This window comes from Rhodnius prolixus, unplaced genomic scaffold, assembly GCF_049639745.1.
Source record: "Rhodnius prolixus isolate KJV_2025 unplaced genomic scaffold, Rpr scaffold_2, whole genome shotgun sequence".
NCBI classification, from domain to species: domain Eukaryota; kingdom Metazoa; phylum Arthropoda; class Insecta; order Hemiptera; family Reduviidae; genus Rhodnius; species Rhodnius prolixus.
This window is the reverse complement of record NW_027411592.1, coordinates 56,083,630-56,109,917: the sequence shown is the minus strand read 5'-3', so window position 1 is coordinate 56,109,917 and position 26,288 is coordinate 56,083,630. Positions and strand designations below refer to the sequence as shown.

Sequence of the window (26,288 nt, the reverse complement as noted above, 5' to 3'; positions counted from 1 at the left end):
TGACTAGTAAAATAAAGACTAGATTAATTTTTTTTAAAAATCTTATGACTAAATGTCTAAATGTGCATTTATTTATTTTTTTTTAATTACAAAGATTCGTTGTTTAGCGAAACGTTTTGAGATTGGAAATTTGTATTTTATTTATTCCAAACTCGAAGACCTTTTTTTATTTTTTTTTAAAATATTTTATTACCTTAATTGAAAATATAAACTATAAAATTAATCATGCAATTAATTTGCAGATAATTATTTTATTATTTATGGAATTTTATTATTTTTAAATTAATTTTTTTTTTAATTTAATTTTTATTCTTAAATTTAGTCGCTCTAATAAATTTTAATAATTATAAATTCTATTATATAGTAATTTGTTTTGGAGAACTTTATTAATTAATTTATTTTTTTGAAAGATACAGAAGTTTGTGAAGTTTTATATTAATTTATTCGTATTAATTTAATTTTTGGTGGTTTTTGATTTTTTTTTTTTCTTTTTAAATGACTAGAAATATGATTAGTAAAGTTGTTTTCAAAGAAAAGTTAACTTTTTAAAGGGCATTTTATTTTTTCTCTTTAATTTATTTATACATTTTATATATAAATTGGGAAAAACAATGATTGAAAAAAGGAAAAGGGGGAATTTTCTTTTTTTTCTTTTATACTTTTTCTTTGGACGACGGTATTGGACGGTGCTAATTCTTTTAATATAATAAACTTTTCTTTATTTTTTCTTTTTCTTTTTGGAAAAATATTTATTATATTAATATATTCTAATCTTTTATTTTTTATTATTATTGTTTTTTTTATTAATTTCAATTGTTTATTTTTATTATTATTATTTTTTAATTAATATTATGAAACAGGTGACACAAGTTCACCACCAACTGTTGGTTCAGCAAGGCATGCAGATTCTAGATGTTTGTTTAGATAAGATTTTAATGCAAACGTTTTATGACATCTATTGCATTGGTGATTTTTATCAGACGAATGTGTTTGCATATGTGCGCGTAGATTTGAACGATCTGCGAACGCTTTACCACAATGTGCACATCCGTATGGTTTCTCTCCAGTGTGTGATCGTAGATGACCTGGAAAAGGGAGGATGTTCAGGTTTTGTTGTTGTTGTTGTTGTTTTTTGGGTTTTCGTAATTTATATTGAATGTCAAAACTTAACTAGTGCCTTAAACTGCTAAGTACCAAGCAATTTTTTTTTTTTTTTAGATCAATTAAGTACCGGAACTTTGATATAATTTTTCATTTTATTAACAATAATGGGAAATATCTACTATTTGAATTTTCTTTAATGACTCACTGTTTAGTTTTCAAGAAAAACGTTGCCAAAAATGAATTTTCAAAAATTGTTCTGGTTTCTGATACCTATTTTAATGGCACTAAAAAATGTTGACATTAAAGCTTAGAAAAAATAATAATAGAAAAAAATATTTACCTACCTTGTAATAACCAAGGCCGTGAAAATAGTTTCCCGCACACCCCGCAAGCATGGCTCAATTTATGCGTCAACAGATGCATAGCAAGCGCTGGCATACTGACATAAGCTTTACCACAGGTGTTGCACTTCTTGGCCGATTGTGAATCTAAACTACGATGCGTTTGTTTATGCCTGGACAGGTTGGACGATGTTGCGTATTGTTTTCCACATTCTGAACAAGTGTACCTGCTTAGGTGGAGGAAAACAGAAAGAAAAACAAAAAACAGAAAATTAATAATTGTTTTCCTAATTCCGAAGAAAATTTTTTTGTTAAAAAAAAAAAAAAAAAAATTTCTAAAAGTATATAAATTGATCAGTGAGAAAAACAGAACGAATTTAGTTTTGAAAGCGGGCGTTAAGGGAAAAGTGCATTAATGGAATTGACAAGTAAGATGATTGATTGCGTATATCCAAACTGATAAGAAATTCATACATATCAAACGCCAAAAACGAGAAGAAAGCATTAACAGATGAGGATGCGTTGTTGTAGCTAGGGGGTAAAGAGGATCAAAATACCCTAAGATAAACCTCTAGGAGGTCTTTTTCACGCTCAAAGAAGCTGTGTATTTTGCAAGGGAGGAAAACTTTTCCCTGCATTCAATATCTTTTACAAAAGGAAAGAAATTGGGCATTTATTGATTTTAGACAAATGCCGGTTTTTTGGGCTTCCAAATTTTAAGTACTTATTTATTTATGGTAGGGTTCTATTTTTATCAAAAAGTTAAAGGAAGGATTCGAAGCCAAGTTGAAATGTTCAGAGGAAAAAAAATATGTTGATTTACAGGAAGCGAACTTAATGATAGCAATCGTAAACTGCTATCACTCATGACGAACAAAGAAGTCTTCGATTTTTTCCCAGCGAGAATACTAAATCTGAGATTGCTTCAGAATGTGATCGTAATCTTCGGAGATATGGAAGGTAGAAACCGAAGAAGAGCTTTTATCTCGTAGACCAGGAACAATTATCTCGGGTACCGCTGATGAGCTTATTTTAAACAAGTTTTTTAAATGGTTCTCCTATCAAGGAGCATCTATTTGAAAAAATTATGAGAGATAAAAATTGTGTTAATTTGAATGGGAGTCCAAACTGTAAGAATTCATTTTTAAAGAATAGAACTAAGATAAGTGAATATGAAGGCGAGCAAAAGAGAGATTAACGGAAGAAAAAGAAGACAGCTGAAGAAGAACGCTCTACTGGGATAGTTCGAGTGTTAAAACAGGAAATAGGGCTTTTTTTGCTTAATTTTTGATAAGGAAAGAGATTAGCTTAGTGGTTAGCGGGTTCAGTCCTTAGATGTTTCTCTCCCTTGGAGGTTCTTACTTGTCCGGTGAAGGACAGAGTTGTCTTTAATGGGAGCAGACTACTTAGAGGCTGGCAGTGCACTGAAGAAAAAAAAAACTAGGGCTCCAATGCCTTATATTAAACGAAAAGACTTATGATATTAACCTTTGCTTTAGATCAGGCTGAACTTCATTAGTTTTCCTTTTAGAACGGCCGTCGCTGACAAAGAACGCCTCGTATGTATAGGCTACCGTCTTGGTTGGTATAGGTTTCTCTGGACCATTATTGTTCGTGGAATGATGCGTATGTTGTTGTTGTTGTTGTTGTTGTTGATGATGGTGATGATGGTGGTGGGGATGATGGTGATCATGAGGATGATGACTAGAAGCTAAGGGTGGGGTAGAGGCACTCAGATCAAGTATTGCATGAGCGGCTGATATATCTTCTTCGCGAAAACCTGTAGCGCTGATCACCGTCGTGGGTGTAGTTGGCGCTGACGTTGGCGTGGTTTGTTGTTGTTGTTGTGTAGGTCGATCATCCAATGAATAAGGCCGATATATGTCCTTCTTTTTTGGCGGCAATGATAACGCTGCGCCAGTACTGGTGAACGTCATTGCTAGTGATTTGTGTCGTGTAGAGGTGAGCGTATTAACGGCGGAGGTATTGTTGTTGTTGCTAGTTGTGGTTGTAGTGGGTAATTCAGTGGCCGGTTGGAGTGTTGCATAAGAGGGTGGTGTTGCCGAAGGTTCTCGTGGAAGATAGGCCGTGTAGTGGGATAAGTCTTGCACATATCCTGTAAAAAAGGAAGAAAATAAAACCATCAAAATGCATCAAACATCACCGACTGCACTTATTGGACAATATTAGGTGGGTTGAAACTAAAGTAATTGCCTATTTTTTCAGGCGGGCTTTACGTCCTACTACCAAATTAGGTGTCGTGGACGGAGGCGACTAAGCAAACATACTTTACTATAAATTTCTCATATTAACCATTAAATAAAATCCAAGACCTAGACTAGTACCGCAATACATCTTTGCATTGCGGGTCTAATCTCTTAACCGCCTAACATACTTTACTATAAATTTCTCATATTAACCATTAAATAAAATCTAAGGCCTAGACTGGGGAAATTGAACCCACTAAACCAACAATACATCTTAGCATTGCGGGTCTAGTCTCTTAACCGCTTGGCTAACGTGGCGCCGGGTTGAACGTTTTGGGGCAGAACTGTTTTTAAGGTTTAAAACACCTGATTTTAGTTTGTTTTTTTTCTCGAACAGAGTTGTTTAGTTAACTTATTCTACTTTATTATAAATTCATCCTAATAACAATTTAAATAAAATCCAAGGGGCCTGAATCGGAAACAATAGAATCCTTTACCTCACACTTTACTAAAGCCTAGGGATTAATGTTCCTGTAAAGCTATAGATGTCATTGGTTGAAAAATGTTCATCTTCTTTATCTAGTTCTGTTTATTGATTGAGAAATAAATTATTTTGGATCCAATATGAGTGTGAGAGAGAGACAGAGAGAGAATGAAAGAGGCATACAGGAAATATTAATCATGAATTAATAATAAATTTCCGTTGCACATGCAATCTGCCATAAGTTTTGAACATGGGTATCTATAGCAACGGCGCTTGTCTCTCCCTCTTCTTCTCCAGTAAACTTTGCCTAAAGTATAAAGTTACTGGCAAAACTACACCGGAACCCACCTGCTGGATGGGAGGTTTCTTGTCTACTTGTTTGCCCTGGCAATCCTACGTACTAACTCAGCCCGCCACACAGTATACCGGAAGAGCAATGCAGTTGAAACTCTCTAGTTCAGTTCACTTTGTTTGTACTCATTATTGCAAGTAAACTTAAGTTCTCCATCAGGATGTTACTAGACACAATTGAAGGGACTTTGTCGTGGGGAAAGAGGGAGGTTAGTTGGTTGGATTGCATTTGACAAGTAATTTGTCGACAAGATAGACTAATAACCAAGAAGTTTCTTGGAACCCTTGTGCTTTATTTACAAGTTTTGCTATACTTAGATTAAAGTTCATAGTTTTTTTTTTTTTTTAAATTCTAAGTTATCTTTTTATGCTGAAACATTTAATCCATCATTTCTCGAAAGTTTTTCGACTTCCTGTAACCTAGGCAACAGAAATGTGATTGTATAAAATTTTTCATGAAATTTCAAGTTATGAACCAGAAATGTCCCCTTTTCAGATCTCCTAAACCCCCCTCTCAAAATAAAACAATTTTATTTTCCCCTAAAATGCTCCCGTATGAGGGTGCCCCTCAAGTCTATCTGTCTGTGACCAACACAAATTTAGCACAACACAAAGCTGTGAATAACTCGCTAAAAAAAAAATAAATAAATAATCAAATTTAATATTTGTCTTGTATTTGGCACCATCTTTAGACCCGCCATTAAGCTACTGTTTGAAATCAGCTGATCTATTTTGGATTGATTTTCTGTCTTTTATTTATTTATTTATTTATTTAATATTTTTAATATCTCTCATTAATGGCGATTTTTTGTTAAACGTCATACACTTATGGCGTTTAAATATTTCTACTACAAATTAATTGCCAATTTTTCTCCAAATAAATTCTCCATTAAGGGCATTTCTAGCCTGAAGTAGTCTTGAGATTTCCATTAAAGGGCTATTTCATTGTAAAATTTATAGTTTTTTTTTATCAATAAAATGTTGACAAAGACTAAATATGTAACCAAATTTCAAATATGAAAAGTGACACTTTTTTTAATGACAAATTTTTTTTTTAGTTTTCTAAAATTATATTATATTTATATTGAAGTTATCTGTCTTTTTATTACAAACTACTTAAATTTACTTACGTAACTAGCGGTTACGGGAATGTCGTTGTTTTCAAGTAATATCTACTAACTTCAACAATTAAGCAAGAAACTTAAATTGTGACAACTTGAAAAAAAAATAATTATTTATGTTAAGAAACTTTAAGGCTGGGTAACGAAGTAATGCTTTGTGATTAAATTTTCATTTTTAAGATAGTACTTATTGTTTATTTTATTTTGACTACACCAACTATGCGGTTAAGGCGCCACGGTAGCCGAGCGGTTAAGAGACTAGACCCGCAATGCTAAGATGTATTGTTGGTTTAATGGGTTCGATTACTGGTGTCTAGACCTTGGATTTTATTTAATGGGTTATATGAGAAATTTATAGTAAAGTATGTTAGGCGGTTATAGGCAAGACTAGCAATACTAAGATGTATTGTTGGTTTAGTGGGTTCGATTCCCCGGTGTCTAGACCTTGGATTTTATTTAATGGTTAATATGAGAAATTTATAGTAAAGTATGTTAGGCGGTTAAGAGACTAGACCCGCAATGCTAAGATGTATTGTTGGTTTAGTGGGTTCGATTCCCCGGTGTCTAGGCCTTGTGTTTTATTTAATGGTTAATTTGAGAAATTTATAGTAAAGTATGTTAGGCGGTTAAGAGACTAGACCCGCAATGCTAAGATGTGTTGTTGGTTTAGTGGGTTCGATTCCCCGGTGTCTAGGCCTTGTGTTTTATTTAATGGTTAATTTGAGAAATTTATAGTAAAGTATGTTAGGCGGTTAAGAGACTAGACCCGCAATGCTAAGATGTGTTGTTGGTTTAGTGGGTTCGATTCCCGGTCTCTAGCCCTTGGATTTTATTTAATGGTTTAATATGAGGCATTTACAGTAAAGTATGTTTGCTAGTCGCCTCCGTACACGACACCTAATTGGTAGTTGGACGTTTAGCCCCGCCTGAAAAAATTGGCGATTATTATTTTTTTTTTTTTTACTTTTCTATGCGGTTAAGTTGGCAGTTAAGCGGGGCTTAACCATGAATTAGGTTTCGTGAAAGCATATAATGATTAAAAAACTTTTTCTTTATTTTTAAACAATTACGAGGGTCGTTTGAAAAGTCCGTGCAAAGTCTGAGAGATAGCACTACTGGCGCGTATCGAGGTTATGTTTAGTTAGTAGCATCTCTTGGAAGAACACACACCAAGTTTCAGCCAGATCGGTCTATTTCTTTGTGTTTGGCGTTCGTTTGAATCGAGGAAGTCGAGTGATTTTCAAAAAATGGACGAAAAAGAATTTCATGTGTTGATTAAACACTACTTTATGAAAGGCAAAACGCCTGAGGAGACTAAAGAGAAGCTTGATAAACATTATGGTGACTTTGCACCTTCGATTAGAACAGTTTATAAGTGGTTTCAAAATTTTCGGAGTGGCCATATGGGCACAAGTGACGCTGAACGTTCTGGACGCCCTGTTGAGGTTACTCTGAACTGCTGGGGATCTTCTCCTCTTATACAAAGAGCCACGCTTCAAGCGCCCAAGCTTTGTTGGGAAAAGTAAGCAGAATGAACGTGTCTGAATACCAAGTTCTTTGGGCACGGCCAAAATACTAATATCTTAGTCCTTATTTCTTTTTTTGGTATTTGCTAGCAGCCGACCAATGTGCCTTTCTGTTCCAAAGAGCTTTCCAAATTTTTGTCCAGTTTCCGTGCGAAAAAAAAAAGAAATCGATCTTTCTTCGATCTTCGTTTTTACTGGCTTCACACAATCATTACAGACTACAGTTGCGTAAACTTAAAGCAAAACTTTGCAAAAAAAAATAAAATCGTTTTGGGAGTTTTTGATGAAATAATACTTAATACGAAGTAGAAGCTTGTTTATGGATTCCACAATTTACGTCTTAAAACACTCGTTTTCTGAATTGGAAAATACGATGAAGAAAAAATAATGCAACGAGTTAAAATTTATTAATTTCGAAATAAATGTTGAACCAAAACACAAAAACATTCTGGAGCTTTTGAACATAGTTCGTCTAGTTGCTCAGCTGTTTGTGTTAAAGGAATGTTACGAAATGTTTTAAAGAAATGTTGGGAACTATGAAAAGTTATTCTTGGAATAAAGAGGTGCGAGAAAAAAAAAGAGAAAATGAGAATGGATATTCTCACATATATGAAAAAGTTCCCACCTTTCTCTAATATGAGAAAGTATTAGAGAAAGACACTTTAACATTGTTACGGGGCAAAATAAACTCAGAACTAGCTTTCAGAATTGTTTTATCTCATTGCAAACTTATTTTCTCTTCTTCTGATTCCGTTCGTTTTCTCACACTTTCTCTTGCAGTACTCATTTTCTTGGTCTTCTAACTTATTATCTTGTTTTCTACCTACTTCCTTCAGCTTATACCTTTACCTACTTTGAACATCTTCATTATCAAAAGCTAGAAAGAGATGTTTTACTCTCATTTTACAGCCCACCATAACTTTTCTGTTGTAAGGCTGTTAACTGTGCTCTTTCTCTTAAGGAGCGGCTGTTATAGTGAAAACGGTGGTAACAGAAGAAGAAGAAGAAGAAGGCTTTTTGATTAGAGTTTAGTAATTCAATTTGATAACTACGTGAGCGCGGCAACTCCATACACACGTATATAAACTTGAAGATGAAGAAGTGCATATAGATATCATTACTTCCGGCTCTAAAAACTTTTTGACTGAAATTAATTTAAAAGTTGTTTTATTTACTCCTTTTGGGCGAAGTGGGTTTCAAATTAAAAATAGTCAGTTAAAAGTCATTCGTCAAGAAAACTCCTTAGAGGTTGGTGGTAGACCTAGAAGTCTACTTCAGGCATCTTGCCTTGTCTTGTAAGTTCCCCAGCCTAAGTTGAAGATGTACATCTACTTGGTTTTTGTGTAGTATACTCTAGGATTATCATCATAATCATCACAAACTTACTCGCTCACTGAAACCTACATTCTACGCCATTCTTTGGGCTCATTACTTCCGGTACAATCTGCATTCTACTGCATTCAGGAATAGAATCATCCCGTTGACTTGTTTTCCCCTGACGTGTAGGATCTCCTGGTGCCCCAAAAGGGCTCCTAGAATTATAAGCTGTACGGAAACTAAGAATTACTTTGTTGGAAATGTGGTTAGATCCGCTATTCTGGATAATATCGTTATTTGATCCATCATACTTCCTTTTTCCTTTTATTTTATATCCCTAACTGGTTTCTAACTTTATCCATTATCGGAATTAGCTTAATCACTTTAGAGTAAATATTTCGAATTGACTTTAAATTTTTTAATAATACGAACACGTACATTCCAGGGACATTTGCTAAATTTTTTGTCTCTCTTGTCCAGGGAATCTCGATTTATTTCTAGTTAAAGCTCAATTAAAAAGAAATTGCCTTTCAGGAGCTTTCAAAACTTTCAGGAGTAATTCCAGAAGTTAAGAAATATAACGATTTTGATGACGTAAAACTCACCAACTACTTTTCGCGTATATAGTAAAAGAAATTGATGATTGGTCCTGTTTGGCCATATTACAGATCTTTCAGATGGGTTGACTGTTCAGTAAAGAGTGCGAAGAGGGGGGGGGGAAATCTAGGTTATGACTATCGTTGTATCTTCTATAGAAATATCTAAGGGACTACAATCGATTTTTTTTTCATGTTGAAGCTGTCTCTATATCGATAGGCAAAATTAGTGCTTTGTTAGTTCTTTAGTGTTCCAATAATGTAGATTAGATGGATGTGGATCAGTAACAACATTTTCTAGATTTTTATGAACATTTATTGTTAATAATTTTTAATGAAATATATTTAATTATTAATTATTCAATTATTTGATACTTTGATCAAAATGTTAACATTCTATATGTTCACTATAAAAGAAAAACAAAAACAATCGATTCAGTAAGAAATCGAGTAAAGTGGCCCTTCGATCGTCGTAATATTGTAATAATAATAATAATAATAATAAAATGTTGGTTTTTGAGAAAATTATAGCAAATATAAAAAGAAGTACTTTAGTTTCTTTAAAACAATTTAAGATTTAAAAAAAAATCCTTAATAAAAAATAAATGAATAAATTCAAATCTTATTAAGAATATATTTTTTAGTGTTAAACTAAGATACGGTTGATGGCATCTTTATATTCTAAATAATTTTCAACGTTCGGTATTTTATAACGGTACGTTTTTTTGGGGGTAGTTTTATGTCGATCAACCCTAAGAAAAAACTGTCGTCTTATTGGACAAGTTTAATATTACGCAATAAAATGCATTTTTTTGTTGGTCAATTTTGTAATATATAATAAAAAGGAAAATATTACTTCCGGGGTTTTTTTAAATTCTATTTTGATTTTTATTATTATATAACTGGCGCAAGGAAATCGTTACCACCACTCTTCTTCACAAATAAAGCCTTCTGAGAAAACAGGTCCAAAATTAAAATTAAAGATTTACTTCAATGCAATCAGTGCCCAAAAAAAAAAAAAAAAAAAATAGAAAATATAAATCCACAAACAGAAAAATCGAGTAAGTAGATCGATAATAAATCGATTTAGTGGAGGCATTTTCTGTAGATTGATTTTTCTCAAAAAAAATTTTATAATAGGGTTTTTTTCTTAAAAATTATTTAAAATCATAAATCATGCTTTTTGAATTATGCTGACCATGGGTATGTAGCTTTTTCTTTTTATAAAAGTCCCTCTTTTTCAAAATTTTTAAAGCCACTTATTCGTGTTTTTCAAGAGACATTTAATTGTATATTCTATGTGAAAATTTAAAATCGAAAAACTGCGCGATTAATAATAATGATAAAAAAAAAAAAAAAAATGGGTAAAAACACATAAATACAAATACGAAAATAATAATTGTTACCAAAAAAAAAACTGTAATTTATTTATCGAATTACTAAGGGCAAAGAATAAGAAATGATATTATTGATCACTTTAAGTAGTTTCCTAATTTGATTTCATTGAAAAATCGTTCAACTACATCTAAAATTATAGCTTCTAAATGTCAAAAGAAATCATTATTAATTTTCTTTTCTAGAAAGCAATATTATTAATAAAATATTGACCCAAAAAAAAAAAACGCAATAAACGGAGACGTAAATAGGTAATAGTTAATAAGTAACGATTCTCCGATCACCCCCCTTCCATTCTCCCCCAAAGCAGTACGTAACAAACACTTAAGTAGTTTATTTGATTTAATATTACATATTTTCGATATAGCTTTTTTTTTTTTTGTTATTAATAAAAATTAATTTGACCAAATAATTTTCAGTTTGTCGATTTATTTGCTCGATTTATTTTGTTTATCGATACCTAACATTAAAGTTTTGAAAAGTCATTTTTATGTAATTGTTTTACAGTTGATAAGTTTATGTGTTTCTAGAATCTGATAGTTTTTTATTTATTAAATTAATTTTTTTTTTAAATTAATTATTTTTTAAATTTTTTTTTTTTTTTTTTTTTAGAGTTTGGTCAATGTTTTTAATCCTTTAATGCTTAGATTAATTAATAATATTTAGATGCAGAGAATTAATTAAAAAAAATTTATCAACTGTAATTTGTTACTAAACATTTTTATCCATCATTTCAAAACTTGAAATATACACATAATTTGAAAATGAAAGAAATTTAAAAGTCTTTTGCTAAAATATATAACTGCATTCGCGAATCAATAACGAATAAAACTAGAGCACACGGTCAAGAGCTATTTTGAGGTACTTTTTCTTTATTTATTTCTTTATTTATTTATCCAGAAAAAGGTTGTCTAAGAAGGAAACTAGAAATAAATACCCAAAACTTAAAAAATGATCAATAAATCAAAATTAAAAATTATTGATCTACTTTTAAAAATTTAAACCACATGCACACAGAAATATAAATATAAAAATTACTCACGTAAATACGGAAATGCAACGATGATGCGAAGTAAAAAAAAAAATCAAATCAAGATGATAACTAGGGAAAAAAAATATTTCAGGTTGGCAAACCTTTTTTTTTTTTTGTTCGGTGGATTACTTATATTTGGCAAGAAAATGGAAGAATTAAAAAAATAATAAATAAATAAATTAATTAATTAATATAATTTGGAAAAATTAAAAATTTAAAAAACAAAAAAAAAAAATTAATAAATAAAAACGGGACTGAGGGTTTCCCCTCTAGCCTACATATAAGTGGCCCACCGTGTTTGCCGACCTGGCTTGCACTGAAGGGAGAAAATCAACCCTCTACACAGTCATCCCCCTAGTTATCCCCACTCTATACACAAAATTTACTGCACTCATTCCCCCACCACTTTAGCTACGCGGCCCCGTTACTAATCCCCTTTAGTTTTTTGAAGGGTTACTTTTATTTTTTTTTTTATTTTTCTCCATTGAAGGGTTTAGTAAAAATTTTTGCACAACTTTATTTTTTTTTTTTTACCCACTAAGTGTTCTTCTAAATTATCGTTTTTCTTTATTCAACCAAAATATTTTAAAAGATAAAAAAATTTATGTCTAAATAAAATTAATTATAAAATCCTTCCATCAAAGATTTAAAAAAATTTAAGATTAATAAGGTATGCATGTAGAGACTTGTTAATTTCAAAAATTGGAAACGTGATTTTTGTAATAATGGGGAAAATTATTGGGTGTTTTTTTATTTTAAGTGAGAAAATTAAAAAACTTCATTTACATTAAAAAGTCATTCAGAATCGATTTTTGTATTGTAAATTTTGGTTACTATAATTTTAAGTTGATTAATGAAATAGACAAATTATAGAAAAACCGCTTATAAAGGTAGTTATGCAATTTTTTAAGTAAAGCAACTAAATTTCTGCCTGCTATGAAAACCAAACTCATTGATAATTTAAACAAATAAAACTTTAGTTATGCAATGTTCAAAACACAGCATAGTATAAAAAAAAAACAAAAAAGTTAGTTTATTAGTTGTTACATTTACATAAACTTGTTTCACCCTATAGGAAAAGAATTGAACAATTAGTTATGCTATTTGGTAACACATACATGTATTAAAGGATTGCGGTAATAACTTTGTATTAAAAACGGGCTCCTATTTAGAAACAAAAATTAATTATATTTATGTTTAAACAAAGCTTGAAATGTTACTTTTTATCTTTTCTAAATTTCTAGTAAAACCGACTTAAAAAGAGAGAGAAAGAGAGAGAGAGAGAGAGATTAAGTTATGCTAAATTATAAACTACTTAAATAAAGTAATAACTAACTTGATAACTGCTTTAGTTGTTTTAAGGCGATTTAGTTATGCTATATTGACAACACAGCCATGTATTGCAGGAAATATTACTTTGATTTCTTTTCTATTTAAACCGACTTATATTTAAAACGAAAGGCGATTTAGTTATGCTATGTTACTTATTTGTATTAACTATTTTACAATATTTTTACTGTGGTGTTTTTGGGCTATAAAGTTAATTAAAATACAAAGAAAGCAAATAAAGTAAAAAAAAAAAAAATAGAAGCAAAAAAATCTCATTATACATACCACTATGATAAATGATGGGCGGTATACGATCATGCGGTGATTGTTGAGTGGTGGTTTGATGGTGATGATGATGCGGCGGTGGACTTGGTGCTGTGGCCGCTGCAGTTGGCGATGATGGCCCCCAACAATGTGCATTATTATTTGGACTTGTCGTTGTTGTTGTTGGCGTATCACCGACTACATCAATCTCTTCATCTTCTTCATCTGCGGTATGATGATGGTGTGGCTGATGATGTTGATGGTGTGGATGATTTAAACTATTATTGTTATTATTATTTGTCAAAACATCATGATGACCTGATGTTGTTGTTGCTGGTGTTGCTGTTGACGTTATAGTAGCTACAGTGGTTGCATTTTGTTGAATACCTTGTTGATCGGGTGGACAGCCCCATTGATACCCCTTCCACTTTTTCATTGCCATCAAACACCTGGGCATATCTTTTCACATGTTCATGTTTAACATAATCCTTTGTTTTAATCTGTAGTTGCTTTTTGAATTATTGTGCTTGAAATCTTCTTTGTTCTAATATATATATATATATTTTTTTCTTCAAGTCGGATCTCCAGAAGTGTTTTTTTTCTATTGTTATGGCACTCAATAATTAACAAAAAACAGAATAACAACAAAAAAATTAAAATAGAACTCAAAACAGATATTAGGGGGCTGATAATAAGATCGTAGTTTTGATTCCTTTTTTTTTAGAATTGGGATTTTTACTGCTGGGATTTTTGTCTCCTTAAGTTCTTTAGTACGAATAACACCGACAATGGTAAAAAATTAATAATCTTTTTTGGATTTAAAAAACAAGTATAGGCACTTTTACAGTGTATAGGACAGATATAGTGACAATGAGGCACTGAGAGATAGAAAAAGAGATATAGAGAGAGATTACAGTGGAGAACTAGAGAGAGAGAGACAGAGAGAGAGAGAGAGAGAGAGAAGGAAAGGAAAAAAAACTCAAAAATCATATACACAAAAATAAAACAAGAAACCGAACAACTGGTCGGTGGGGTACGCGGTTTGGTTGTGTGCGGCAAACATGTAACCGTCCTCATTATATAGAATCGGTTGGCCGGTCGGAGAGGGGGCGATGGCCCTATTGAGCATGCGCAACATCATATTCAGCAGTATCTACTGGCTCCCCTACTTTATCACCCGCGCGACCTACAAGTTTCATCTCCCACCTTCCCACCCACCCTACCGGGGTATACCGTACTATTCCCATGAAAAATACCCCACCAGAACCTTGACAGAAACACGCCCTCTGATGACACTCCCATTCATCAAATCCCCTACTCACCCCCCCCCCCCAAAAAAACCTTTAAAAATACACCCCCCTCTCATCGCCCGTTTTATTTATCTATTCCACAAATATGTATGGTATATGTTTAAAAACGTGTACCAATTAAATCTGTGTACTTTCCCCCCTCCCAAAACTTAAAAAATAAATTAAATTAAAAAAAATAATTAAATATACATACATAAAATTGAACTTACATTCCTTAGAGCCTAAATTACAGGAGTATGAGAGATAATAAAGGAAAAAAAAAATTTCATCCAACAAGCAGGAAAAACAGAGATAAAATAGAAAATTCATACACAACTTGTAGCACACGCCACTTGAAGCAACAATGCTTTTCTACTTGTTGTCTATACTTGTTGTTTCGGTTGGAAAAGCTTGTTGCGTCACAAAGTCACCTTTTCTTGCTGCTTTAATTTTAAATTTATTATTAATTTCTTTTCTTCTTCTTCTTCTTATAAATTTTGTGCACTAGAAACTCAAAATATAGATTTATCTTTTCTTTATTTCGTAGTTTCTCTTCAAATTTGTAGTTCTCTTCATCTAAAAAAAAAAGAAAAGAATTTTTAATAATCGGTTTTGATTCTTACAAGTAAACAATAACTTCTGGAAACAGAAATCGTAATTGGTTTTGAATCGTAGAAGTACACAATAACTTCTAAAAATAAATGCTAATAATCGGTTTTGAATCGTAGAAGTACACAATAACTTCTGGAAACAAAAATTGTAATTGGTTTTGAATCGTAGGAGTATACAATAACTTCCTCTAAAAATAAATGCTAATAATCGGCTTTGAATCGTAAAGTACACAATAACTTTCATAAACAAAAATCGTAATTGGTTTTGAATAATAGAAGTAAACAATAACTTTCATAAACAAAAATAGTAACTGGTTTTGAATCATAGAAGTAAACAATAACTTTCATAAACAAAAATAGTAACTGGTTTTGAATCATAGAAGTAAACAATAACTTCCTCTAAAAATAAATGGTAATAATGCTTTTTGAATCATAAAAGTTTTTTTTTTTTAATTTATTTGTTAAGTTACACCAGCGGGTAGATACGCCATAAGTAACAATGACAATAACTGACACCACTACAAACTCATTAAATTGAGGGGAGAAGTTACCCAGTGATAACACTCCCTAAGTCGTCTCCAGGATTAGCTACTCTCTTCAAAGAAGAGAGAAAATCGCGAGGCCACTGGCTTGTTTTAATTGTATGGGAGGATGATCTGGAAGGTGATGAGATGATAACTGGCGAACAAGAGGATTTTGGAATGAGATTGCAGGTTCTGATGAAAACTTTTTATAGCGAGTTCGTGCAACCTGGACCAACAAACGGAATTTCCAAGTCTGCGGTGGATAGTTAGATTTGAAACGTAATATTGAGCCTTTTAACGATAATGCGGAGAATTTTCGACTGAAGAGATTGAATTCGTTGAAGATAGGAACGTTTCTTTGAAAGCCCACAGTTCAATAGCGTACGTCCAGGCGGGTTATAGTATGGAATTGTAAATCAGTCGTTTGTTATTAAGTGAAAGTTTTGAACTTTAGTCTACTAGTCTTTTAAGTAGTCGATAACGCCTGTTAACTTCAGTTCGTTTAAGTCGTGTGTGCGGGTTCCAAGTCCAGTCTTTTGTCTAAATACAGCCCCAAGATAATGGACACAACATTGGCAGGAGGAATTGGAATTGAGTCATGGTAAATGGAGGGGCTGCAGAGTGATGCGGCGGAGAGTAAAATTAATATTTTGAGATTTTGTCTCATTTAACTTGAACCATTCCACAAGAGAAAAGTGATGAGTTTGAAGGTTTCTGTGTGAAGTTAGTGGTATCAATGTAGAGGAGAAAGTATAGCGGTATCATCTGCATAAGTTAGGAGGACAGTTTCAGGATGGATATGTGTATATAACATATAGGATAGGTCCTAAGATGTTTCCTTGAGGAACACCCGCTTCAATACTATGTTTAGCTGAATACGATGATCTGATTTGAATTTGAAAATAACTTATCTGACAAATAGGACTTCAAGATGAGGAAGTGTGTGAACGGAAGAATGCCGTTGAGTTTCTAGAGCAAGCCCGGGGAATCAGAAGTAAACAATAACTTCCTCGAACAAAATAAAAGAAAAAAAGAAAAGAAAGCGTAATTTCCGATCAATAGAAACAAGAAAAACTTAATTAGAAATTTAGGAATAATTTATATAAATGATTTGGAAAAACTAGGTCAACTGTTCGGCACGATTTCCCAAACGACACGCTAATAAATTAATTTTACTTTTTTTAGTTTTTGGCCAACAAAAACTCTGCCAAAATGTATCAAAAGGTAATTGATAGATTTATTGTTTTGGATGAATATTGTTTTGGATGGATATTGTTTTGACCAAAATTAGGAAAAATACATTATTAAATAATTTTAGATTTTAAAAAAAACAAAAGACCTTAAATTTGTAAACCACAAATTGCTTAGTGATTTTCATTTCTTCAAAGAATAATGAGATATTTGTTGTAGGAAAATAAAGAAAATTTAGTGGACTAATAAAAAAAAAATCATTTTTTATTCTCAAATCTCTCTTTCAACTTCGAAACCACAATTTTGGTTACCAATTTTTTTTGTTCCAACTACTTTTAGTAATCTAGTAATGCTTCTAATATGGTGTGCTACAATATACTTGTACTGAATACTTTGTCTTCCTTCCTCGCCTCTTAAGTCACTAGTGCTGCACGAGACCGAGACGAGGCGAGACTTTATGCAGTCTCGATCTCGGTCTCGGTCTCGGTCGCTCAAATCTCGGTCTCGGTCTCGGTCTCGTCGAGATATCTCGGTCTCGGTCTCGTCGAGATATCTCGGTCTCGGTCTCAGTTTTTTTGAATTTTTGGTTTAAGTATTAAAAGTGGTTTGCTATTAATAATCTTTTCAAAAAATGTTATTATTTTCTAATAATTATTTTAATTTATATATTGGTAATGAAAATGTGTGTAAAAGAAGACAACTACTTACACTTCAATGCATCATATATTACTATTACTGTTATATATCTTTGTATAATTTCAAAAAGATGTTAAAAACGCGCCAAATGAAAGACCCAAATAACATATCTGCCTCCTATAACAAGTCGATTCGTGAAATAAAAAATACACCTCCCAACAAACTTCCCGCTCCATTAGTTATGGCTGTTGGTGAAGATAAAGAATCTGATGATTCACCTTTTGACGACGACGAAGACTGTATCAATATTTTTGCACCATTTGCTCAAAAATCAGCAAATATCACCGAAGCATGGAAGACAGAAATAATTAATTATACCAAATTAGCACAAGCACCAGTAGACGTTGACATTTTAGAATGGTGGAAAACACTTGAGAATTCCTTCAAAAATTTGTCTAGAATGGCAAAAGATATTTTTAGTATCTGTGCAACTTCAGTGCCATCGGAAAGATTATTTTCGCAAGCTGCGATGATAATGACCAATAGAAGATCTTCTCTAACTTCTGACTCAGTAAAAGCTCTTTTATGTATCAATGCTTGGGCAAAGAGTATCTTAAAAACGAAAATAGTGCGAGACCTGCGAAGCTAATGAGTATTGTGGTACTGGGTTCGATTCCCGGTCTTAGGCCTTGGATTTTATTTAATGGGTAATAAAAGAAATTTACAGTAAAGTATGTTTGCTAGTCGCCTCCGTCCGCGACACCTAATTGGTAGTTGGACGTTAAGCCCCGCCTGAAAAAATAGGCGATTACTTTACTTTGCTTACTTTACTTATGTAATTCGAAGTCAAATAGATGTAGTAATATTGAACATATATAATAAAATCGTAACTTTTAATAATTAATTTCATACCCGTAATGATTATTTATTAATAAAGAACACAATTTTATAATTTTGTAGCTAAAAATTAATATTTGAAAAACCGAGACGAGACCGAGATTTCTCGACGAGATATATATCATGTCTCGATCTCGGTCTCGGTCTCGGCTGCTCAAGTCTCGTCTCGGTCTCGGTCTCGAGACCGAGACCGAGATCGAGATTTGTCTCGTTTCTCGTGCAGCACTATAAGTCACTCTTATAATATAAATATTTTAACATTAAGTTACAGACTTCTCTGTAAACTTAAAGGGAAATTCTTTGAACCATACCATAGGAACTTTAATTTGCAAAATTAATTTGCAAAGAAAATAGCAAAAAAAAAAAAAAAAAATAGCAAAATTAGATACTTCTATTTAAAATAGATAAAGGGAAACAATATACATACTATATACATATAGGAGACAGTGATAATCAATACTACACCTTGTTTTACAATGTGTTTACTAAGTTTCGGCTAGGAGTATTGGAGACATAAAATACGCCCTATCCCTTTGAAACACCTGTATTCTTTCTTGTTTCCTTCTAATAATAATACAGGTGATAAATTAACAATCAGCGGGGAAATTCAGGCTCTCCTCCTCTCTTTACCCTTCTGTTCCAGGGGGTATTATTTACTAAAAGAAATTGTTTTTTTCATTATTAATCCTAGAATTAGAAACCTGTCTAATTTAGAAGGCTCCTGTTGCTCTTATTCTAGCGCTATTAGTTTGGTTCTTTTATTAAACTGGCATCTGAAGGTTTTTGTTATTGTTGTTTGACGAAATTCCTGTCTACCGCTGCCAGTATTTTTTTGGGCTTCATTCCTTTTCTAAGTTATCCAGTCACAAAGAGACCATCTTATATTTTCCAATTCCTTCAAGTTCAAATCCTCGATCCATTATCGCGATACAAGATCTCGTTCCACCGATCTCTATATTACCGTCATTACCGTAATTCATCCTTCGACAAATCCTTCCTAATACGCGCTACCTCTCTCTACAACTCCTTACCATCATCTGTCCGCCATGCTCCTACCCTTTCCATCTTTAAATCCCTTCTGTTCAACTATTTCCTTTCTAACCAACCTTCTCCGAAATTGTAATTGAATGCATTTATTTCCTTAATTTTAATTCTTATTTTTTTGTAAATATATGCCTATTTTTTGTATAGTTATAAATATCTGAAATATAGGCCAAACCAATTGGGCCTGCAATTGTACATGTATTTATTTTTAAGGGACAATAGTCCCAGGATAGTAAATTTATATTCTTCTTCTTAAATTCATTGCTGATATTTTTCAGCTTTATTTCCAATCTACTATTGGCACCCTACAGGGATATCCTCTGAAATTCGTTCCATTACTCCCCAAATCAAGCCTTCTCCATTGGTTGAAATTTATTTCTTTATTTTTAGGGTAGGGTCGCATAGATTTAGGGCTTTTTTTTTTTTGCCTTCATCGCTCTGGAACTTATTCTGCAATCGCTGGAGTTTGCATTACTAATTACTGTCATCCAGATTGGCCAGATTTTTTGGTGAAAAAAAAAAAAAAAAAAAAATGGACGGAGCCTAGTAAGTAATGAGTCTCTCCTGTATTCCTCTACTTTCCTGCATCTTCTGTCGTACTCCTATCGTTTAATGGGGTACCAGAAGATGACTTAGTTCACGTAAATACTCAAGTCCTAATTCTGTACAAGTGCACCAGCACAAATGTAGACTTTACGCTTAAAATTTGTACACTAATGCCGCTTATCTATATTTCATGAGTATATTATTCTCCTGTCGTTCTGCTATCGTTTAATGGGGTACCAAAAGATGACTTAGTCCACGTAAATGCTTAAGTCTTAATTCTGTACAAGTACACTAGCACAAATACTTATAGACTAGTGCAAACTGTTTGAAAATTTAGGAGGTTAAGTAACTTATATAATCATTTCTCACCCCGTGTTAAAAAGATAAATTTTACAGTAATGCACACATACCGACATATTCATGCTGATACTGATTCATTCTCATTATGTGAAGAGTAACAAGATATTGAATCGGTCACTAACTCAACTCAACTTACCTGAAACTAAAGTCATTCATATTATTTCTTTTCTTTGATTTTATCAAGTCGTAGCTTGGCATCTTTATGTTGTATCTCTGACCAGTTTCGCGCTTTTCTCCATCTTCAGAGAGGCAGTTTGACCTCTCTGTGGCTGACTTTACACCAAACACTGATTAATCTATCTGTAATGGTAGATAAAAGTCTAAAACGGGATCAGGGATACAATAAACGTGCCGACTGCGACGGATAAAGTAAAAATGAAAGATGTTATCCAAGATTACGTACCTAATCACGATTTCAAATTTACGTCAGCACAAATAACAGACGTTCTAATTGGCTGTAGGTGCTACCACTTTATTCCATTTCCGTTGAAATATCAGCGTGCAGAGGCTGACTTTAGTAAACTACTTCCTTTATTTCCCTGACATAAACTACCTTCTGAGAAACAAACTTTACAATCAAAGGAAAACTATTGATGCAGAACTAAAAAAAAAAAAAAAAAACTGAAAAAGCATATCTAAGCATTCCAAAAAGACCACTTAAAGTAAATAAAGAACTTTACAGAAGAAGTTGCTGTTACAAAATCAAGTTAAAAAAAAGAAAGTCATTTTTATTTCCCCAACGATGTTAAGCCTCGAGACTTATTTTTGTTACTTAGTTCTTCTTTAACTTACTTTAAGCTACTACTACTGGTGCTTCGGGTGATAGTATCAAAGTTTTTAAGTTGTTCAGGTGTGATGTTTTTAACTTCAATAAAATTTTTATATAAAAGTAAAGTAATCGCCTATTTTTTTCCGGCGGGGCTTAACGTCCAACTACCAATTAGGTGTCGTGGACGGAGGAGACTAGCAAACATAGTTTACTGTAAATTTCTTTTATTAACCATTAAATAAAATCCAAGGAATCGAACCCACTAAACCAACAATACATCTTAGCATTGCGGGTCTAATCTCTTAACCGCCTAACATACTTTACTGTAAATTTCTTTTATTAAACATTAAATAAAATCCAAGGTCTACCCCGAGGGAATCGAACCCACTAAACCAACAATACATCTTAGCTTCGCAGGTTAAAATTTTTATATATTTTTTTTCCCTAATTTAAATATTTTCTCCACAAAAAACAAGTTAAAACTTCCTCTAAATCTAGAAATGGTGACTTTCCAGATTCACATCACTCTCATTTCTAGTTCTAGTATTAAAACTGTTTCCGGTAGGACAGTTGTATAAGGGTTGATCGTCAAAAAAAAGTGCACAGAAAAAGTGTAACGTTTAAAAACACTCAACTTTGACAATTTTTTTTCTTTTTCTATAAATGATAAAATTCCCAAATTTCCTTTAAAATATAGGGCAAATCCTCCTTTATATCAGTAATTTATATGCAACAACCTAGATCGAATAGATTTCTTTGGGAATATATTTTTAGTTTATATTTTTTTTAAACAGAGTACTCGTAAAGTTAGTAAGGGGCGAAACGCTAAGTTTAATCGCAACAATCTAATACCTAGAGAGAGGACTATATAATAATTTTAGAAAACATATGATTTGTCAGTGAGTTGTCATGGTGACCAGTTGAACAGGAAGTAGACATAGATTATAGGACTAGTCACGTGTTTCCCAACGTCCGTTTCTCTGGGGGATACTACTACCAACTGGGTTGGTCGTTTGGTCGGCCTATGTTGTTATGCATGGTAACATTGAGAACATAGTTCCTCTCTCTCTCTCTCTCTCTCTCTCTTTCTACTTTGGCTTCTCTGTGTGTGTGAGTGAGTGAGAGAGGAACATTCTCCAGGATTCCCTCGTCAGTTCACCGCTTCTAGATAGGAAAGGGAAGCCTTGCTAAACCTTGTCCGTTTTGGTTGCCCCTGCCGTTGAGGTCATTCATTCTATCTCAACTCACATGTACTGAATGTCCATTTTGGCCTCGATCGGCCGTATACTGACTGTCTCTTCCTTTACCCGCTCTCAATCACCATTCTGGGATTGTGGACCACTTCCGTGCTGCTATAGCTACCATAGACCTCTCTCTCTCTCTCTCTCTTCATCTTCCTGATGGTGACAATTCTCTTTTCCCCCATCTCTCTGCTCTGCACTTCTCTTCTCTTTTGCTCATCCATTGCCTTCTCAGATATCCGTCCGGTGTGCGATATATCACTGAATTCAGGGTCAGGGGTTATGAAGTGTGGATACAATTCAATTTCCAGCCGTACAGATCTATCTGTCCCTCCACGCTTGGCTTGGAGATAAGAGTTGGCCGTCCGTAAAGCCTACTGGCTGACGTAATGCAATCAGTTCAAAAAAATAAAAATAAAATAAAAAGCCTTTTACTATTATTACTGCTTCCTTTTTCTCGTCTTCTTAAAACGTCATAATATTGTAAAATAGTTCGCCATCAAGTTCTTGCTGCATCATCTTCAGTTACATTAATATCAATGACGCAATGCATGCCTTACAATTCTGTTTGTATTGATTAATTATTAATTTTTGCGGAAATTATATCTCAGTGATCCATTCATTTAAAATTTACGCTGTAGCAAGTGACACATTGACTGTCGTTAATATAGAATAACAACTTTTTTCAATTTTATTCATTTTAACACCTGTTGCAGTACATTATTTGCAACTTGTGAACTTGCTGATATATTATAAAGATTGCATAATGGCTAAGCGTGTGGGAAGAATTCATTTCACTTTTGGTAAAGTCACAAAAAAATGAACATTACACCCTCTTGTACATTGGCAATTATTTCTTGTAGAATATCAATTGGCTACAGGCGATTCAAACATCATAAGATGAGATAAAATTCTAGCAGGGCGGTCTTAAAGGCCTACGCCACCGCGACCCCATGGATCCTATTGTGGCTTCTACTACTCTTAATTCTGGAGAGTGACTCCTAGGTAAAGCTCTCAGGCCTTGGTTATTCCTCCCCTAAACATCCTTAGCCCAGACAAGTCCCTCACACTGACACAACACGTGCAGTGCCCTTTTTCCTCATCCTCTTCCTGACAGAACGTATAAAGGCTAAACATCCTCCCAAGCCCATGCTTCAAACATCATGGAAGATTTAATTTCAATGAAGCTGGCTTGTGGTGATATCTAAAGGGTAAGGATATGTGGGAACTGGGCATAGCTGGATCTTGTAGCTTCGTTTTAAACAGGAATTTTTTTTTATTAGAAGGATTGGATTCTGTAGAGATAGGAAGCATTAGATGAGCCCCAAATGTCCAAATAGGTTCGAGTAACATTACGTAGATAAGTCGTTTGTTCTTTAAATGAAAGTTTCGTTCGTTTGTTGAGAAGTCTAGAGAGAAGTTTGAATCTTCTGATTAATGATCGTTCCGTTTAAGTCTAGTATGTGGTTTCCAAGTTATAGGGTTTGTCCATGAAGAGTCCCAGGTACTTGTCACAATCCGTTATAGGAAAGAAGAGTGAGGTTTACATAAAGGGGTGGAAGAATAGTTCGCCTTAGGGAGAATGTAATGTAATTACATTTATTTTCATTAATTTTAATTCTCCATTTCTCTAGCCAAGACTCTGGACATTCTATATGGGATTGAAGGGAGCGATAATACCTTCTTTTTTTTTAAGGACCTTTATGCAGAGAATTGTCTAAAGGGAGAATAGAATTCTTGTGGCCGTTGGCCTTCAACTTTTCATTAGCTAGTTGTCGAAGTTTAACCACGAAAAGCGTTCCTTTAGTTTTTATGAAATATACACACGGTTATTCCCGAATTTAGTTGTTCTCTATGTTAACTTCTTAAGACCCCTTTATGGTGCTTTAAAGTTATCACGTGATGATGATTGATGCTGCACTTAGTAACTCGAGAAACTCCAGTGGTACATCAAGTTGGTTCTAGTCATCACGAACATCATTGCCTGTCCACCATGTCTACATGAAATCCATACGCTAACTCACAAACTCACTTTTTTCATAATTAAGGAAGGAAAATGCTGAGAAAAATTTAAAAAAAAAAAATCGATTACTATAATTTTCCTTTCGAGGGGATGGGAGAAGTGAAAAACTATTATAAAATCAACCAATACTAATTAGATTGGCTTTTCCAATGCCGTACAAATAATTTATTTAAAGAGACCTTAATCAGAAACAAATTGCGACCAACCGGATGAATGTAATTATCGGCTGACGTCACTTGTTAGGGTTTTTCTAATTATCGGTTACCAAGACAACAAGTTGTTAATGATTTATATTCTAATTACTTAACTTTCTGTTAGTTGTTTGGTTTGTTTTTTAATAACTGGACTGTTCAAAAATTTAAACTTTTCTATTTCATCATATTCAAGTAAACATTAATAGCGCGAAGTTGTTAAGTAATGTAATATTTAAGCTGTTTTTCTGAGGTTTATGTTCGTTATTAGCCTTACTAAGATCCAGCTTTGATACTTTGTAGCCAGCAGGGAGCGAAGAAACTGTGGCATTAAGGAATAAGTTTGAACCTTGAATGAAGGATATTGATCACTTAAATATGTGGCAGGAGGTTTCCAATTTTTTTGGTAATGAAACGCAACTCTCCCAAAATTACCAAATAATTATTAAACCTTCTTGTTTGTAACAGATGTAAAATTAATTTTTAGCCATTTTGTGTACGCTTGAGAACATCTACAGCTGTTAACATTTAATTTTTCTTAGAAAATCACTAGGAAAACACCCGATATTAAGAAAAATACTAGCTTTACGGCCTTGGCAATATTTTTAGTAGAAAGGGGATGAAAAAATACATAAAAATGACCTATCGCCTGCTCTTCTTACTCTTTGATAACAAGTTAAAAAATTGAAATATGATTAATAAATACCAGATTTTGAAATGGCCCTAGCACCTTTAATTTTAAAGATATCGAATTGCGGTTTCCGGTTTCTTTCATAACTCTTTTATACTCTTTAAAACTCTGTGTTTATAAAAATGGGGGTCATCCGCGAACCCTTACTTTTGGAGACCCGCGTATGCGGGCAGGAATCTAAAATCAAGTCACATATTCTTGGAACTAGAGGTGACGGGCAACAAATTTTTCCTCTACCATTTTTTTTGCTCAGATCAACCGTTTAAGCATGAAGCCGTCTTAAAATGAACACCCGCGTATATGTCCCGGATTCAAGAAATGTCTTACCATGTTCCTCCTCTTGGCTGAGATGATCCAGGTGTCTGTTTCCATTCTCCTGGCTTAGAGTGGCAGTTATTGCATGAACTCTCATACCACTGGTATACTGCTGTTATATACTGTATACATACAGCGTACATGCTGATGGTATACTGCTGGTATTCTTGCATGTCCAATCTTTACCGCCGCCGGAACCCTAAAATGCTTCTTCCGCAGATGTAACAAGTATCTTATAATGACTGTCCTAAAGCCTTCATCGATAGTCCATTAACTCTCCAATTCTTTCAACCTCCATATTCTGACAATGGGTTTAACCTGGTGATGAGTTGATTGAACAATTATATCATTTTTTATAATGCTGCGCTAAACGAGTATCTTGTATTTCATAATTCAAAAAATCCCACAAAGTAATTAAAAATAAAAAACGTTCTACAACGTAATTTTAGAACTATAATACAGCAACTGTTTGTCTCTTCAAATTCTTACTTATTTGGAATATAAATCTTGAATTCCTAGCATAAATAGAATAAAAAACTTATTTCAGCATAAAGTAGAGAATTACAGAACATTTATTCGATAAACTGACAATATAAAATAAATAAAAGATAGATTATTCCACAGTCTTGGGAAAAAAACTAAAATTAAAATTATAGAAATTAAATAAAGAAAAAGTAACTTCATTTAAACGGTAAAACTTTTAAACCGGAAATGAAATAAAGAAGGCGATGGAAAGCAAGCGGTAAAAGAAAGGACATCATTTTGGAACAGGAAATGAACCAATACTGAAAACTGTGTTTATTTAATAATTGAATTATTGTCGTGTCACAGTGTTTTTGTCACCTCTGTTTTGCTACTTTCTTGTTATCTTTCTTGTCTGTCCTTCGTCTTC

At 33.1% G+C, this 26,288-nt stretch overlaps 1 protein-coding gene across 2 annotated transcripts; it reads right to left on the bottom strand.

Annotated features, from left to right (window-relative positions):
• Positions 1-742: 742 nt before the first annotated feature.
• scrt (scratch) lies at positions 743-13,665 on the bottom strand. Of its 2 annotated transcripts, none has more exons than XM_074120033.1 (4): positions 13,090-13,665; positions 2,934-3,561; positions 1,449-1,675; positions 743-1,085 (listed from the first exon to the last, which is right to left on the bottom strand). In XM_074120033.1, the coding sequence occupies exons 1-4, from the start codon at positions 13,523-13,525 to the stop codon at positions 850-852; spliced, it is 1,527 nt and encodes a 508-aa protein (XP_073976134.1). In that variant the 5' UTR covers positions 13,526-13,665; the 3' UTR covers positions 743-849. The 2 variants fall into 2 exon arrangements, with proteins under 2 accessions (XP_073976134.1, XP_073976135.1); XM_074120034.1 differs by having other exon boundaries at positions 1,449-1,672.
• Between the last annotated feature and the right edge of the window lie 12,623 nt (positions 13,666-26,288).